The sequence below is a fragment of the Salmo salar genome, chromosome ssa12 (genome assembly GCF_905237065.1).
Source record: "Salmo salar chromosome ssa12, Ssal_v3.1, whole genome shotgun sequence".
Classification (NCBI taxonomy): Eukaryota; Metazoa; Chordata; class Actinopteri; order Salmoniformes; family Salmonidae; genus Salmo; species Salmo salar.
Window position 1 is genome coordinate 45,456,744 of NC_059453.1, and position 18,617 is coordinate 45,475,360.

General features: G+C 45.1%; 1 protein-coding gene across 1 annotated transcript; it reads left to right on the forward strand.

The window, feature by feature from the left end:
• The first annotated feature begins 472 nt into the window (after positions 1 to 472).
• LOC106565305 (uncharacterized) lies at positions 473 to 1,452 on the forward strand. Its single transcript, XM_045692117.1, has 2 exons — positions 473 to 1,241; positions 1,361 to 1,452. The coding sequence occupies exons 1-2, from the start codon at positions 473 to 475 to the stop codon at positions 1,450 to 1,452; spliced, it is 861 nt and encodes a 286-aa protein (XP_045548073.1).
• Positions 1,453 to 18,617: the final 17,165 nt, after the last annotated feature.

Sequence of the window (18,617 nt, forward strand, 5' to 3'; positions counted from 1 at the left end):
TGGCGATCACACACACACGACACAGACAGTGATTCACCTCACGCGTCTGGGGTTCGCTGTGAATTGGAAAAAGAGTGCGCCTTGGCCCAGTCAGCAGATTGTCTATCTGGGGTTACAGATAGACACTGTGACTATGAGGGCGCAAATTTCAGATCCTCGACGGGCTGCCCTGTTGCTAGCCCTGAGAAAGTTTTATCCGAATCACATGGTGACGGCGCATTCCGTCATGACACTTTTGGTTCTCATGTCGTCTGCCCACTCCGTGGTTCCGCTGGGACTTTTGCACATGCGCAAAACACAGCGATGGTTTGCTCAACTACGACTGGACCCAGTGAGGCACCGTCGTCGGTTGGTGACAGTTCCCCTCTCGCTCAGAGCGGATCTGAACCATTGGAGAGACCCGTGCGTAATGACACAAGGGGTCGCAATAGGCAGAGTGTCATCCTACATTCCAGTGTACACAGATGCTTGGATGACTGGATGGGGAGGGACATGTCAGGCTTGGGCAGTCGGGGGTGTGTCGTCCCATTCGGGACGTCACATCAACCTCCTGGAATTGGAAACGGTTCTACTGGTTCTGACCCACTTCGTGTACACCCTACGGGGGCACGACCTGCTGGTCTGGTCAGACAACAGAACGACAGTAGCCTATATAAATCGCCAAGGGGGAGTCAGGTCTCTCGCACGCCACCGGTTGGCGGAGGAATTGTGGCTGTGGGCTCACGAGCACCTTCGCTCGTTGACAGCAGCACACATCCCAGGCTGTCAGAATATCGGGGCAGACCTCATGTCTCGAGGTGGTCCCAGAGACGACGAGTGGCGACTGCACCCCGAGATTGTTCTCCAAATATGGAAACGGTTCGGGAGAGCCGAGGTGGACCTGTTCGCGTCACGTGTGAACGCGCAATGTCCCCTATGGTTTCCTCTACGAGCCCAGGACGAACCGCCACTAGGGATAGACGCTTTTGCGCACCAGTGGCCAGAGGTTCTCCTGTACGCATTTCCACCGCTGTCCTGCATTCTCCTACTGCTAGCCCGTGTGGGAACAGGAGGGCTGTCAATCATATTGATAGCCCCCGACCGCCCAGGGGCTCTGTGGTACGCGGAGATGATTCAAATGTTGATTGCGCCATCATGGCCAATTCCACATCGACAGGACGGGATGTCACAGGCGGCAGGCATGATAGAGCAATGGCCTCTGATCGGCCAGCCACTGAAGGTCTGGCTCCTGAGAGGGACAGGTTAGAGCGCCGTGGGTTATCTGATTCGGTAATCAGAACCATACAGGGCTCACGTGCCAGTTCCACATACAGGACTTATGCCAGTAGATGGAATGTGTTTTCACAATGGTGCGTTACAGAGAATGTGGACCCCGTGTGCTGTCAGGTTGAGAGTGTGCTCTCTTTCCTACAGTTCATGTTTGACAAGCAGCGCTCACCCGCCAACCATTAAGGTGTTCGCGGCAGCGATTTCAGCCTTTCATGAGGGGTTTGGCAGAGACACTGTGTTCAGTCATCCTTTAGTGAAACGGTTTCTATTGGGGACGCGGCGGCTTAGGCCAGTGGCTAGAGCCACGCTACCACAGTGGGATTTAGCGTTGGTACTCGAGGCGCTCTGTGAGACGAAATTCCCCTCAAGATGTTGTCTCTGAAGACGGCACTGTTGCTTGCCTTGACTACAGCCAAGCGTGTCAGTGATTTGTGTGCTCTTTCGACGAGACCCGACTGCCTTGCCATAAATGGCGACTTGAGCAGAGCGGTGTTACGTCCTAACCCGGCATTTACGCCGAAGGTTATTAAGAACTCATACAGGTCACAGACTGTTGAGCTATGGGCTTTCTCCCCCCCTCCTCATGAGGAGCGGAGAGAGGAGAGACTTCATTGCCTGTGCCCGGTGCGCGCCTTAGCGTGCTACGTGCAGCGCACGCCGATGATTAGGTCATCACCTCAGTTGTTTGTGTGTCACGGTGCTAACGCACTGGGTAGACCACTTTCAAAGCAGCGGCTGTCTCATTGGCTTTGCGAAGGCATTGAGACGGCTTATGAGGCGGCGGGCCGACCAATGCCTCATGACGTAAGAGCCCACTCCACTCGTGTAGCGGCGTCTACGGCACTTTTCAGAGGAATTGGGGTAGAGGATATTTGTGCAGAGGCGTTGTGGTCGTCACCGTCTCCTTTTATCCGATTCTACCTATTGGACATGTCGTCTAACTCTCTAGCTCGTTCTGTACTCAGCGTAGTTGAGGACAGAACTTGAGTTAAGAAAGGTTGCAGGACTAATGGGCTGGGTTCCCATTAGGTCCGCTCTTTTTTGACAGAAGAGAGAGAGAGACACGTGTAACATAGCCTTTGTTTGACACTGTCAATACAACAGGGAATGTTTAGACTGCCACCAGTGTGTCATCGTGCTGGAAAATAGTACTGTAACCTAGTGTTACTTGACTATTAGACCGGTCACTAAAGTTGAGGGAATATTGAGGCATCATACATCTGCTAAAGCAGGATAGTTGGCCTAAAATCTATCGTCTGCCCACGAATCATTGGCTCTGCCTATGGATTGAGTGTGGTGGGTTACACTGAGAAAGCAGTGAACGTGTCTTCTAAATTGGTTCAGCCTGTACTCAGCTTTGCTGAAGTGAAGGCTAGAATTAAGGCGGGAAAACACAGGATTAATGGACAGGGTTTCCATCAGGTCCGTTTTTTCCCTTTATTAGAAGGACTGCAGGACATGACTCCTGACTGAATGGCACAGTTGAGTCATGTATTATATTTTGCCCACCAGGCTGACTGTGTTGGGCAGAGGGATTAGGGATATAGTTTTGTAATTGATATTACAGTACTATTAGACCAATGTGAATATCAATAGAGTTGAGTTAATCTATTTGTGGTACAGTAAGTATGACTCATATTCTATGATCTGCTCATTAGTCATTGGCTTTGCCTTTAGACTGAGTGAGCGGATTAGATCAAAGACGCAGCACATTGTAACTTAGTGTGGTTCACAGTAAATTAGAGTACTGTGGGAATTGGTCGCAGCCATTGCTGAGCTGACCTTAAGTGGAAAGTGTTTGGCTCGGCAGGGAGTACATTTTGGGAGCGTTTCGCTCCGCCTTAAACCACTAGGAGCAGAGCTCCCCTATTGGGCGGAGCTCCACGATGTAGAACGATAGTTACCGGAGTGTAACTCCAGTTCTATGAGTGGAGCGGAGCCCCATAGGGCTTAAGGCCCTGCCGACCCCCAGTCTCGCTGAAGATAATTTTTCGGGAGGCTGATTGAGGGGAAGCATCCCCTTATATAGGGACACCTGTACTCCTATTGGCTGCAGGTGTGTGCATCATTTTCTCTCAGGCTGTTCGCTGCCTAGGCAGCGGGGTAAACCACTAGGAGCAGAGCTCCCCTATGGGGCTCCGCTCCACTCATAGAACTGGAGTTACACTCCGGTAACTATTGTTCACACCCCAGATTTTTATGCCAACACAGTCGCTATAGTCCCATTAGTTTTCATTGCAGCTTCGTTTGAATGCCGCGGTTGCACAAATTTGTAGGGAATTGGGTTAGTCAAAAAGCATAAATGTTTATGCTTTTTGACCTGTCCCCAAATTAATTGGTTCAGAGTTTGTTTTGATACAAAAAGCTCATTTTTATGCTCACTCAGCTGTGCCTCATAAGTAATACAACAAATTATCTATACCAGTATGATTATATACACCTACAATTTTGAAATATAATTTCAAAATGTTCTGAGAAGAACAACATTAACAGGGCAATTCAAGCGTAGCCAATATGCACTTATAATGTATTGGGCCTATATCCTACTACATAAACCTCATTGCTACAGAACTGTTGCATAGGCTTGTTTTTTAAGTAATGAAAAAAAATCTGAGTGTTACATCTCGATGTGCGTTTTGACTCTGAAAGTGACCTTGACTCAGAAAATGTTGGTGACCACTGATGTAGACTGCGCACATGCCAAGAACACACTAGGCACATTTGCTATTTAATGCAACGGTAGAGTTGGAAATGAGATGGAAACATATTGAACTTCACATTTTTATAAATGAACATTTCAGGGAAAAAGTGCATTTTGTATGCACTGTCATCACGCACTGATTTTTATCCGCAAAAAGTCAATTTGGTGGAAACACCACTGGTGGGAAAATGTGCATATTTTCTTTATGCGGATTCAACAGTATTTGCATGAAAATCTGTCACCAATTGTTTGAAAACCTAGCTATAAGACAATAGGTTATGTATGCAAAATGTGATACTCTGATCTTAAGATTCCAACTAAGCAGTTTTGCAAGAGCTAGGTTTGTACTAGCTATGCTGAAGATCATTAACGTTTTTTCCCTGCATCAGGTCTCAGTGACATTGAATTCCCTAAGAATTCCCTATTTAGCTGCCCATGATTGCCTGATGTTACACTCCAGGGGTCGTATTAATGCAGAATTCTGTGTTTTTCAAGCAGAAGAAAAATGCAGAAGAAATATCTTTCAGTGTTTTGTAAATGAAGATCTAAAATTCTTCTTATTTTAATTTCTGCTATGCTCCAGACTAAATTTGTGCTTCAGTTGCACCTCCACTCAGATGAGAATTCACTAATGGGCATTCTCCAGTACTTTTCACGGTGTAGTCTTCTTTTCTCTGGTAAAATGCAAGATTACCTTCAAGCAAAACATTAGGAAATGTAGCTGGATACAATCTTTCCATGATAAACATTAGACATGTGATGGTCATGCATACAGTGGCTTGCGAAAGTATTCACCCCCTTTGGCATTTTTCCTATTTTGTTGCCTTACAACCTGGAATTAAAATTGATTTTTGGGGGGTTTGTATCATTTGATTTACACAACATGCCTACCACTTTGAAGATGCAAAATATGTTTTATTTTGAAACAAAAAATAAGACAAAATAAACTGAAAACTTGAGAGTGCATAACTATTCACCCCCCCCCAAAGTCAATACTTTGTAGAGCCATCTTTTGCAACAATTACAGCTGCAAGTCTCTTGAAGTATGTCTCTATAAGCTTAGCACATCTAGCCACTGGGATCTTTTCCCATTCTTCAAGTAAAAACTGCTCCAGCTCCTTCAAATTGGATGGGTTCTGCTGGTGTACAGCAATCTTTAAGTCATACCACAGATTCTCAATTGGATTGAGGTCTGGGCTTTGACTAGGCCATTCCAAGACATTTGAATATTTCCCCTTAAACCACTCGAGTGTTACTTTAGCAGTATGCTTAGGGTCATTGTCCTGCTGGAAGGTGAACCTCCGTCCCAGTCTCAAATCTCTGGAAGACTGAAACAGGTTTCCCTCAAGAATTTCCCTGTATTTAGCGCCATCCATCATTCCTTCAATTCTGACCAGATTCCCAGTCCCTGCCGATAAAAAACATTGAGAACATGTTGTTCTCGGGGTGATGAAAGGTGTTGGGTTTGCACCAGACATAGAGTTTTCCTTGATGGCCAAAAAGCTACATTTTAGTCTCATCTGACCAGAGTACCTCCTTTCATATGTTTTGGGAGTCACCCACATGCCTTTTGGCGAACACCAAACGTGTTTGCTTATTTCTTTCTTAAGCAATGGCTTTTTTCTGGCCACTCTTCCATAAAACCCAGCTCTGTGGAGTGTACGGCTTAAAGTGGTCCTATGGACAGATATTCCAATCTCCGCTGTGGAGCTTTGCAGCTCCTTCAGGGTTATCTTTGGTCTCTTTGTTGTCTCTCTGATTAATGCCCTCCTTGCCTGGTCCGTGAGTTTTGGTGGGCGGCCCTCTTGGCTCTCGGCCCTCTTGGCAGGTTTGTTGTGGTGCCATAATCTTTCAATTTTTTTAATAATGGATTTAATGGTGCTCCGTGGGATGTTCAAAGTTTTGGATATTTTTTTATAACCCAACCCTGATCTGTACTTCTCCACAACTTTGTCCCTGACCTGTTTGGAGAGCTCCTTAGTCCTCATAGTGCCGCTTACTTGGTGGTGCCCCTTGCTTAGTGGTGTTGCAGACTCTGGGGCCTTTCAGAACAGGTGTATATATACTAAGATCATGTGACAGATCATGTGCGCTCGAAGTGGAGATCTCAGATTGTGCAGTCGACTTCATGTGTACCTATGCTTGGTGAGTATAGTTATGTAGTATACTGATCTTAGCTTAATGATATAAATTATTCAATTATGTGTCATAATGTGCATCACTCTAGCCCTTCTCCCTTCTCTGTCCTCCATACTCTCCTCTATACTGTTGTCATAATCACTGCAGCTGATAGCAGAGCACATACTAAACTTTTACATTACGATAATCAACGCCATCAATCAATGTCATTTCTATTACAAACATAATTGTTAGTCTAAATATAATGTTGTATGTTTCTTGTTTGCTTTAGGTACCCCACTACCCGGAAATACATGGATGTGTGAACAGCCCTCATTCAGAGATCAGACAGGGAAGGGATATGTAAGAATTCTTCAGTTTTCCTACTTGCATTAATTCACATAAATAAACTTTTTACACCATTGTGCCTACCCAGACCATAATGTGCTGGCTTGGATATGTTATTCTCACATTGTTAAACCATCACATGTACTCCGGCTCTTCAGTGAGTAGCTCCTCTACATCCAGGAAGAGTTGGATGTGGCTCTCATCCGCAAAAGGATTCCCCTCTATCCTTATGGTCGGTGATGGGAACTTTACACACTGTAAGACGTCAAAAAATAATGACAAAAATACTGCTCCAATATCCAATGATGGGCGTGGCGCGAAATACAAAGTCCTCGAAAATCCGAAAACTTCAATTTTTCAAACATATGACTATTTTACACCATTTTAAAGACAAGACTCTCCTTTATCTAACCACACTGTCCGATTTCAAAAAGGCTTTACAGCGAAAGCAAAACATTAGATTATATCAGCAGAGTACCCAGCCCAGGAATAATCAGACTACCCATTTTTCAAGCTAGCATATAATGTCACAAAAAACAAAACCACAGCTAAATGCAGCGCTAACCTTTGATGATCTTCATCAGATGACACTCCTAGGACATTATGTTATACAATACATGCATGTTTTGTTCAATCAAGTTCATATTTATATAAAAAACAGCTTTTTTACATTAGCATGAGACTTTCAGAACTAGCATACCCACCGAAACTTCCGGTGAATTTACTAAATTACTCACGATAAACGTTCACAAAAAACATAACAATTATTTCAAGAATTATAGATACAGAACTCCTTTATACAATCGCGGTGTCCGATTTTAAAATAGCTTTTCGGTGAAAGCACATTTTGCAATATTCTGAGTAGATAGCTCGCCATCACGGGCTAGCTATTTTGACACCCACCAAGTTTGGTACTCACCAAACTCAGATTTACTATAAGAAAAATTGGATTACTTTGCTGTTCTTCGTCAGAATGCACTCCCAGGACTTCTACTTCAATAACAAATGTTGGTTTGGTTCCAAATAATCCATAGTTATATCCAAATAGCGGCGTTTTGTTGTGCGTTCAAGACACTATCCGAAGGGTAACGAAGGGTGACGCGCCCGGCGCGTTTCGTGACAAAAAAATTCAAAATATTCCATTACCGTACTTCGAAGCATGTCAAACGCTGTTTAAAATCAATTTTTATGCGATTTTTCTCGTAAAAAAGCGATAATATTCCGACCGGGAGTCGTTGTTTTCACGTGCACGCGCGCGCCAGTCTCATTGATCTCAGATCGACCACTTACCAAATGCGCTACTGTTTTTCAGCCATGGCTTGCAAAGTCATCATTCAACGTTCTGGCGCCTTCTGAGAGCCTATGGGAGCGTTAGAAAATGTCACGTTACAGCAGAGATCCCGTTTTGGATAGAGATGACAAAGGCCAAGAAATGGTCAGAGAGGGCGCTTTCTGTTTGGAATCTTCTCAGGTTTTGGCCTGCCAAATCAGTTCTGTTATACTCACAGACACCATTCAAATAGTTTTAGAAACTTTGGAGTGTTTTCTATCCAAAGTTAATAATTATATGCATATTCTAGTTTCTGGGCAGGAGTAATAATCAGATTAAATTGGGTACATTTTTTATCCGGCCGTGAAAATACTGCCCCCTATCCATAATAAGTTAACCTGTGATACGCTAATTGATTCGGGCTCGACAACATCTCTCATCTCTCAAACATTTTGCAATGATCTCAAAAGGGCTGTGAACCCAGCTTCACATTGGTTAAATACGGAAGTTACTCGCCTCTCACAATGCGACTCATGCTGAAACTACACTTCCAAGACATATTGCTTGTTCACCCTGTGTATGTTACCAGCCTCAACACTGAACACCTGCTACTCGGAGCAGACTTGATGGATCGTTTGGTCCCACTGATGGATTGGGAAAAACTACCAATGATGGTCACAAGTAACCGTGCCGACTCCATTGACCACACTTTCTTCTCCTAACGCTAGCTGCAACACAGTCATCCACAAGGAGTATCTGTCGAAAGGACCCCTTGGGAAAAAGACATTTCAATACCTCTTGGTGCAGAATCTGAATCAAGCAGATATTACAACATCTCGTCACGTTCAATCAGCAAACCTGATTGACTATTATTTTTATGATTTTGAGCCAGCAGTCTCTGTGAGTGAGCAAATTCCCTCCTCCTTGGAGTCATGTGATACTGTAGCTAAGATGAACTTATCTTGTCCTTCAAACACTTCCACAAGCACCGTGGCCGTCTCAGGAAACAAAGCATCAAAGTTCAGAGTGGACTCTGCTTACGATGATACATTTTCCGCTTTGAGGGGGACTGAAACCCCTTACAATGAAACTAACGGTGTCAGTCCCGCCACTGACCCAGCGACTCCAACTGGTGAAAGATATCCTTGTCTCAGTTCGCAGGTACTGGAACAGTTGCCACACGCGGGCACTGTGGTAAATAGCAGGCCACGACAGCCACTGAATGTTTTGAATCACAAACACCAGGAGATTTGGTTGAAAGGTTACAGCCAACCTACTAACAACGCGGCTGCTGACAACTCCTACAAAGGGTCTGACCTTTTAGTTTGTGCCTCGGACACCAACACCAACCGCTGGTGGGGGGGTCCCGAGACAAAAAGGGTGGGGAATACTAGCCCAGACCCATGATGAGCCTCTTCAATTTTTCTACACAATATTTTAATTATAAAGTAAAATCATTACTGCACTTTGAAATGTAGGTGGGGGCAATGTGCTGGCGGGGCATGGTCTAAAATAAGTTGTATTCGTGCCAACCGTTAGTGGAAGTGTTGTACCAGTTTAAGTGGTTTAATCATTATGTTGATGAAGGTTGAGTACCTCATTTGTTCATGTCACGCTCGTCATAGGAACACTCGGACCAAAGTGCAGCGTGGAATCGGTTCGACATCTTTTAACCTGTTATGGCTAGGGGGCAGTATTTTCACGGCTGGATAAAAAACGTACCCGATTTAATCTGGTTACCACTCCTACCCAGTAACTAGAATATGCATATACTTATTACATATGGATAGAAAACACCCTAAAGTTTCTAAAACTGTTTGAATGGTGTCTGTGAGTATAACAGAACTCATATGGCAGGCCAAAATCTGAGAAGGTTTCATTCAGGAAGTGGCCTGTCTGACAAGGTGTTGTTCTTCTTGTCTCTGTTTATTGAAGAGTGAGGATCTTAGCTGTCCCGTGACACTTCCTACGGCTGCCATAGGGTCTCAGAAGGCGGTAAAAAGCTGAATCGTGGCTTTGCAGGCTCTGGCTGAAACAAAGTAGCGCGTTTGGGTAGTGGCTGGTTACAGTACTGTGAGACTCAGGCTCGTGCCCGCGTCGACCGAAAGCTTTGTTTACTTTCCTCTGTTTAGCTAAATGGACATTCCCGGTCGGAATATTATCGCTTTTTACGAGAAAAATGGCATAAAAATGGATTTTAAACAGCGGTTGACATGCTTCGAAGTACGGTAATGGAATATTTAGATTTTTTTTGTCACGAATTGCGCCATGCGCACGACCCTTATTTACCCTTTCAGATAGTGTCTGGAACACACGAACAAAACGCCGCAATTTGGATATAACGATGGATTATTTTGGACCAAACCAACATTTGTTATTGAAGTAGCAGTCCTGGGAGTGCATTCTGACGAAGACAACAAAAGGTAATCAAACTTTTATAATAGTAAATCTGATTTTGGTGAAGGCTAAACCTGCCGGGTGTCTAAATAGCTAGCCCGTGATGCCTGGGCTATGTACTTAGAATATTGCAAAATGTGCTTTCACCAAAAAGCTATTTTAAAATCGGACATATCGAGTGCATAGAGGAGTTCTGTATCTATAATTCTTAAAATAATTGTTATGCTTTTTGTGAACGTTTATCGTGAGTAATTTAGTAAAATGTTAGCAAATTCCTCCGGAAGTTTGCGGGGGGTATGCTAGTTCTGAACGTCACATGCTAATGTAAAAAGCTGTTTTTTGATATAAATATGAACTTGATTGAACAAAACATGCATGTATTGTATAACATAATATCCTAGGTGTGTCATCTGATGAAGATCATCAAAGGTTAGTGCTGCATTTAGCTGTCTTCTGTGTTTTTGTGACATTATATGCTAGCTTGAAAAATGGGTGTCTGATTATTTCTGGCTTGGTACTCTGCTGACATAATCTAATGTTTTGCTTTCGCTGTAAAGCCTTTTTGAAATCGGACAGTGTGGTTAGATAAAGGAGAGTCTTGTCTTTAAAATGCTGTGAAATAGTCATATGTTTGAAAAATGGAAGTTTTTGTATTTTTGAGGAATTTGTCATTCGCGCCACGCCTATCATTGGATATTGGAGCAGGTGTTCCGCTAGCGGAACGTCTAGATGTAAGAGGTTAAACAAAAGATGTAAATACACCTGTAAATACAGGTGAACCGCACAAAAAAAACTATAAACAAAACGTGAGGCTACTGCAGTGCTCACAGGCACTCACACATAAACAAGATCCTACAAAACATATTGGGGAAATGGCTGCCTAAATATGATCCCCAATCGGAGACAACGATAAACAGCTGCCTCTGATTGGGAACCATACCAGGCCAACATAGAAACAGAACAACTAGATAGGAACACCCCCCCCAGTCACACCCCGACCTAACCAAAATAGAGAATAAAAAGGCTGTCTATGGTCAGGGCGTGATAGTACCCCCCCAAAGGTGCGGACTCCGGCCACAAAACCTGAAACCAACTGAGGAGGGTAGGGGGGGTGACTAGTGTCGGTGGCGGCTCCGGTGCGGGCCTTTGCCCCCGCCCAGACCACGGGTCCGGCCATGGAGCCGGGTAGAACGCCGTGCCCGGACTGGGCATCGGTGCAGAGAAGGGCCCTGGCCATGGAACTAGGTTGGACGCCGCACCCGGACTGGGCACCAGCGCCGAGGAAGGCTCCGGCCATGGAGCTGAGTTGGCCGCCATGCCTGGACTGGGCATCGGAGCAGAGGAAGGCTCCGGCCTTGGAGCTGAGTTGGCCGCCGTGCCTGGACTGAGCACCGGCGCAGAGGAAGGCTCCTGCCATGGAGCTGGACTGGACGCCATGCTTGGACTCGGCATCGGCGCAGGGGAAGGCTCCAACCATGGAGCTGAGTTGGCCGCCATGCCTGGACTGGGCACCGGTGCAGAGGAAGGCTCCTGCCATGGAGCGGGACTGGACACCGTGCTTGGACTGGGCACCGGCGCAGATAAAGGCTCCGGCCTGGGGACCGTCGCCGGAGGCTCCGGCCTGGGGACCGTCGCCAGAAGCTCCGGCCTGGGGACCGTCGCCGGAAGCTCTGGACTGGGGAGGCGCACTGGAAGCCTGATGCGTGGGGCCGGTACAGGTTGCACAGGACTGGTGACACGCTCTTCAGGGCGAGTGCGAGGAGCAGGCACAGGACGTACCGGACTGGGGAGGTGCACTGGAGGCCTGATGCGTGGGACCGGTACAGGTTGCACTGGACTGGTGACACGCTCTTCAGGGCGAGTGCGAGGAGGAGGCACAGGACGTACCGGGCTGTGGAGGCGTACTGGAGGTCTGGTGCGTAGAGCCAGCACAACTTGTCCCGGACAGATGACACACTCCGCACGGCGAGTGCAGGGAGCTGGCACAGGACGTACTGGGCTGTGGAGGCGCACTGGAGACCTGGTGCGTAGAACCGGCACAAATTGTACCGGAACGATGTCACACTTCGCACGGTGAGTGCAGAGAGCTGGCACAGAACGTACTGGGCTGTGGAGGCGTACTGGAGACCTGGTGCGTAGAACCGGCACAACTTGTACCAGAACAATGACACACTTCGCACGGAGAGTGCGGGGAGCTAGCACAGGACGTACTGGGCTGTGGAGGCGTACATCAGGGCGAGTGCGGGGAGCAGGCACAGGACGTACCAGACTGGGGACACGTACCTCAGGGCGAGTATGAGGAGGAGACACAGGACGTACCGGACTGGGGAGGCGCACTGGAGGCCAGATGCGTGAAACCGGTGCAGATGACACCGGACTGGTGTCACGCTCCTCAGCACGCCGGCGCTACAGCACTCTCATCACCACCACCTCTCTCCGGAATCTTTCATCGAGTTCCTCCTTCAACTCCCTGACGGTCTCTGGCTCATTCCTCAGCTCTGCCGACCACCCCGTGTGACACCCCCAAAACAAATTGGGGCTGTCCTTTGGGCTTTCCTTGTGGCCGCGAACCCCGGCGTCGTCGCTGTTCTCCCTTCTCTCCTTGCATTTGCCGCCAAGGAAGGCGATCCTATTCTGTCAGGATTTCCTCCCAAGTCCAGGATCCCTTCCCATCCAAAATCTCTTCCCATGTCCAGGATACTCTCTCCTCCTGGGCACGCTGCTTGGTCCTGTTGTGGTGGGATCTTCTGTCACGCTCGTCATTGGAACATTCGGACCAAAGTGCAGCGTGGAATCGATTCGACATCTTTTATTTACAGGTGAACCGCACACAAAAAAAATAAAATCTAACGTAACGTGAAGCTACTGCAGTGCTCACAGGCACTCACACATAAACAAGATCCCACAAAACATATTGGGGAAATGGCTGCCTAAATATGATCCCCAATCAGAGACAACGATAAACAGCTGCCTCTGATTGGGAACAATACCAGGCCAACATTGAAACAGAACAACTAGATAGGAACACTCCCCCTAGTCACACCCCGACCTAACTAAAATAGAGAATAAAAAGGCTCTCTATGGTCAGGGCGTGACAGTTCACTCCAGTTCTACAATCTTTGTATAAGCTTGTGACAATCAAGAGCTGCACTCAAAAGGTTACTGTGCATATTCCAGTAACTTAATGGCAGTTGGTCACCAAGAAGTTCATGCTTATTTTTCAATAATTTACTGTTTACAGTAACTTACTGTGGCTGATCTCTGTCACACTCACTGACCTGATGGTGGGTCAGGAAGGTACATTTGCTGCCAACCAAGAGGTGAGGCTGAGTCCTAAGTATGCTCACCACAACTAATGCTTAGTAGTTTTTAACTAATCTTGTAATAAAAAATGTTTAGTTAATGTACAGTAAGTTACTGGCAGATAGTTACAAGTAAGTTACTATCAGTTAACAGCTGATAGTAACTGTGAATTTTAGAATATTTTACTGATAGCTAGTTGCCAGTTAGTTACCTATTTTGTGTTACCTAACTGCCATTAAGTTAGTGTGAAATGCACAGTAACCTCTTAACAGTGCAGCTCTTTGTCACATACTCTTACAAAAATTACAGAAGTGACAGTGTTAAAAGAGGTGCTCAACTTTGACAACATAACCATCAGACACTTAAACTGGTACAATATTTCCACTGATTGTTGGCACAAATGCACAAAATGCAGTAATTTGTTGTTGTTTACCATACTTTCACTGCAACGTAAAATTACAGAAACTTTTTAACAATGTAGTAGCATTTCATGGCATAAAGGACAACATGGTGGAGAGGTAAAGGACAGGATGGTTCTTCACAACCATCACACCAGTAAAGAGCTCTTCCTGATATGCAAAGAACCATTTGGTGAAAATGGTTACACATATCACCCTCACCTAGGGCTGTTACTTGGACAGTATTACCACCACACCGGCAGTCACAAGTCGTGGCCACAGTCAAATTCCATGTGATCGTTTAGTCACGGTAACTAGGCTTCTCCAAGCTCTGATGCTGCTGATTGTCATTAGTAGCCTACCAAACTTGCTAACTGCCTGGTACTCAGCACTCTATTGTCCCACTAATCACTTTGACATCAACGCAAAGGTAATTGAAAATCCAATCAAACCCTTCTTGAGAGCCCATGAGCTCATGTTCTAGAATATTTCTATAGGCTATGCAATTGTGTGAGAATACAGAGTTTTGATGGCCTCTATTAAAAATAGGAAGGTCCCATCCGCTTTCTATAGGCTAGGCCTATTTTGTTTATTCCTCAACTTTCCTAATATTAAGCACATTGCTTCTTTTTACAACAGGAGTATATGAAAATGAACCATCGGAAAATCGTCCTCCATACGCTATTTAAGTGAAATGATGACATGTATTTTTTTCCCCCTGCCCGTTTTGAGACAGGTGCATGAGAATGGTCCATTATACATAAATCAAAACAAATTTCAAACACATATTATTTAGTATATGTAAAGACAAGATTAAATCAAGAATAGTCTGATGGGTGACAATATTAGCCTATCACTTGTGAATGATATGTTATCGTTTGTGAATAATGCCCAGCTTGTGTGCAGTGAGGCAAAAAACATGACTTTGGCGACTTTATCAAATCATAGTTGCACACCTCATGTAGCTTAGCCCATATGCCTATATGTTTTTATAAGGTTTGTATCACGACTAAAGTGTCTAAATAACTTCTTAAAATTAAGCACATTAACCGGTGTAGAGCCTAACTGGTATACATAGGCGTCACGTTTCAAGTTTGGTGAAGATAATTTTCACCATAGAAATGCACCTTTATATTAAAGAATCACATGCATAATTTGTGGTCACTTTTTAGAACAGTGTTTTCCCGCTAATTGATTGCATTTTGGAACATTAGCGCTTAGACGCAACTGCCGTGTGTAATGTGAAGAAATAGCCTAATAGTTTATCGACATTTTAAGCTAAACGGTTCTGATCTGTTGCATCAGCCTCATTGCTTTTAAATGTTTTTGTTGATGCTAGTAGTTGTATTAAGATATGCCCATGAAAGCAGACCTCTGGCACTTTAAACTGAAGCTTTTTTATGCTTAGCCTTAGCTTGACCTGTCTGCATCTGACCATCAGGGCCAGCAGCTTGGCGTCATGGTCACATTCTGCCTCCTCATCATTGTCCCCACAGCCCACTACGAGGATGTCATCTGCTATGGGTTCCACGCCACTGAGTCCCATCAACAGCTCATGCTGTTTCCGCTGATACACCTCTGGAGCCACGGAGACACCAAACGGGAGCTTCAATCACCTCTTCCTGCCCTAGGGTGTCCAAAAAGTGGTCATGTTGCTGCTGGGCTCGTCGAGCTTGCACTGCAGGAAGGCATCTCTAGTGTCCACGAGCGTGAAGACTCTGGCCTTCGGGAGCTTGTAAAGAACATCCACCAACGTGGGCATAATGTAATGTGAGCGTCGCAGAGCCCAGTTGAGGTGTTTAGGATCAATGCATATCCGTAGCTTGTCTGGATTCTTGACGATAACCATATTACTTATCCAGTCTGCAGGCTCGGTGACGGATATGATGTGGCCATCTGCTTCATATTTGTCAAACTGAGCCTTCATAGCTGCTTTTGTGGCCACTGGTACATTGCGGGGTGCACACTGGACAGGCTGGATTGCTGCGTCCAACTCAAAGTGGACTTCGCCGGGAACTGACTCGACCGGTGCGTTGAAGACATCATGGTACTTGCTTAGGAGTGTCTCCTTGCTCAGGGGCCCAGCCTGGACTTTGTCTATAATGTTAAGATCAGCTGGGATGGTGAAGTTAATAAGCCCAAGGCGCTCGCATGTAGAACCTGACAGTAATGGCTGTTGACTACCCTCAACTATTTCAAACTCAAGGGTGTGTTTCTGGCCACGTAAAACACATTCTGTCACAAACAGGCCTAAAGAGGTCATGAACTGGCCTGAATACAGTTTCAGCTTGGTGCTACTCTGTGTGAGTTTGCCTCTGGGCGCAGCCTCCTTTTGTCTTTAAGGCTCATAACGTTACACGTGGCCCCTGAATCTAGCTGGCATTGCTCTGGTTTATTATTAAGTAGCAGAGTGCCCCTATGCACTCACTAGCATATACATCATCTGTGCTGTTGTTCCCTTCATCTGTGTTTGTTTCAATGGAGTGCACTTTACCCTCCTTTCTCTTGCTTTTCATGCAGACCCTTGCGAAGTGAATCGCTGCACCACAGGATTTGCATATTTTTCCATAGGCTGGGCAGTGTTCTTTTCCCCGTCCATGAGAAATGCCACAATATCGGCACGTATTGGGGTTGTCTACCGCAGAGTTGGCTAATACAGAGTTGGCTATAGTATTAGCATTAGCTGTGGAAAAGGGGAATTTCTTTACTGGCTGCCTGAATGTAGCATTGACATTGTCCATATATTGCCTTTCTAGCTCCATGGACCTTATCCGTATATCAGTAGGCTCTGCTGCACGGCATGTCTCCACTGCCAAGACCAGCGTCAGGTCACCTTCTCTCAGCAAACGTCTGCCCTCATCAGTTATGCCAAGCACTATCTTATCTCTGATCAGTTCATCTCTTAAAGCACCATAGTCACATGTAGCTGCCTTTTCCCTTAGCCTAGTGACAAAGCTGTCATTGGACTCCCCGTCCGCCTGTTTGCAACAACCGAAAACATGACGCTCGTAGATAACGTTCTTTGCTGGCTTAAAGTAATGTTCAAGAGCATCAAGAATAGCTGTTGCGTTACCTTGCTGAGCTACTGTTAGGTTCAGATTGTGTTTGTATACGTGTTGGCATTCAGTTCCCATTATAGTCCTCAAAGTGGCAGCCACTACCTCATTGTCCTTTTCCAGAAGTCCTATGGCTAGTGCAGTCCTCCCATTCATCTCTAAACGTATCCCAGTTCCTGCTCCAATCTCCGCTGAGCTTCATAACGGCGGGAGGGGGAATTGTACGCTGTCATGTCTAACCGGTGCTAACAACACTGAATCTAGCTAGCAAACTCATTCTAGCTAAGGTAAATTCCAGCAAAGTTTTTCTCAAATAAGCATTTTTTTGGTAAACCAGAACAGGGGACTCTAATTTGCGGAAAGCATGGTTAGTTATCCGACTCAGACACCATGTTTGAATGTTAAATGACGAGACAGAGGCATTGATGCGAGTAACCAGTCTTGTTCAGTACATTGCAATACATCCGGGTATCTCAAGCACACCGGTAAAGACCCTGGAGTTGCAGTAATTAACATTTACCAACAGGTGGCATCACTGTGCCATCTTACACCCATAACATTATTCCTGTTCTGATTTCAGATTTGAATAGCAGAGAAGTAGACTAAGATTTCATACACTCTAATTTGTGTCTAAGTTATTGAGAAAGTGGTGAAAGTAGCTGATGTGTCAAAAGTTACATTGTTTACTAATTGTCTCGTTCTTAGAATGTGCTCCCTCAGTAGCCTCCGTACCAGTCTTTTTAGCTAAAATTCCAATCCTTGCCACTCCTGGAATTTGCCCGAAAAGACTGGCCTTTCTTCAACCTTCCAATATGAACATTGTATCATTAATGAGCTCCAGGAGATCAGAGGATTTGATCCTGATTCAATAACCCTCATAGCTATCCTCCAGTCACAAAGGTTAAGTAAATATTGGAACTCTATCATTTTTTTCCGTCCACAGATCTCGTTGGCGTTCGGTTGTTATCAACCGTTTTTTGTTGTTCAGACAATAACCAGTCTGTGAAAAGTTGCTAGCTCAAGTGTAAATTCATAAACTAAATACAGTCTGCAATTCCAATCACAAAAAGTCTTAGCTTTGATTTTAAGCCTCAAAATACAACAACTTGCCTAGCTGAAGCTAAATGTTTGTTTTGGACTTTGTTATAATTCTAATTCTATTTTCAAGGCTCAACATGTTGTCATGGAAAGAAATAATATTATTTCCAACAACCGATGAGCAACTAACCGATCGCTGCAGCTGTACATAGTTCATCTGTAAATATCCCACCCAATCTACCTACCTCATCCCCATATTATTTTTATTTACTTTGCTGCTCTTTTGCACACCAGTATCACTACTTACACACCATCATCTGCTCATCATTATCTGCTCATCTATCACTCCAGTGTTAATCTGCTAAATTGTAATTACTTAGCTACTAAGGCCTATTTATTGCCTTACCACCTCATGCCATTTGCACACACTGTATATAGACTTTCTTTTTTTTCTATTGTGTTATTGACTGTGCGTTGTTTTATTCCATGTGTAACTCTGTGTTGTTTCTTGGCCAGGTCGCAGTTGTAAATGAGAACTTGTTCTCAACGAGCTTACCTGGTTAAATAAAGGTGAAATAAAAAACTCCACTGGAAATCCAGCTACATATGGAACATATGACATTGCCAAAAGACGAGTCTCTAGCTAGCTAAAAAGACTGGTCTTAGCTAAAAAGACTGGTACCCATACTACTCCCCCAGTGCTATAATTATTAAGTTCC

Bases quoted from the DNA above. Each gene is read 5' to 3' on its own strand.
- LOC106565305 (XM_045692117.1), top strand. From the start codon at position 473: ATGACTGGATGGGGAGGGACATGTCAGGCTTGGGCAGTCGGGGGTGTG. The intron at 1,242-1,360 runs GTTAGAGCGCCG...GGTGCGTTACAG, and splicing joins CTGGCTCCTGAGAGGGACAG to AGAATGTGGACCCCGTGTGC.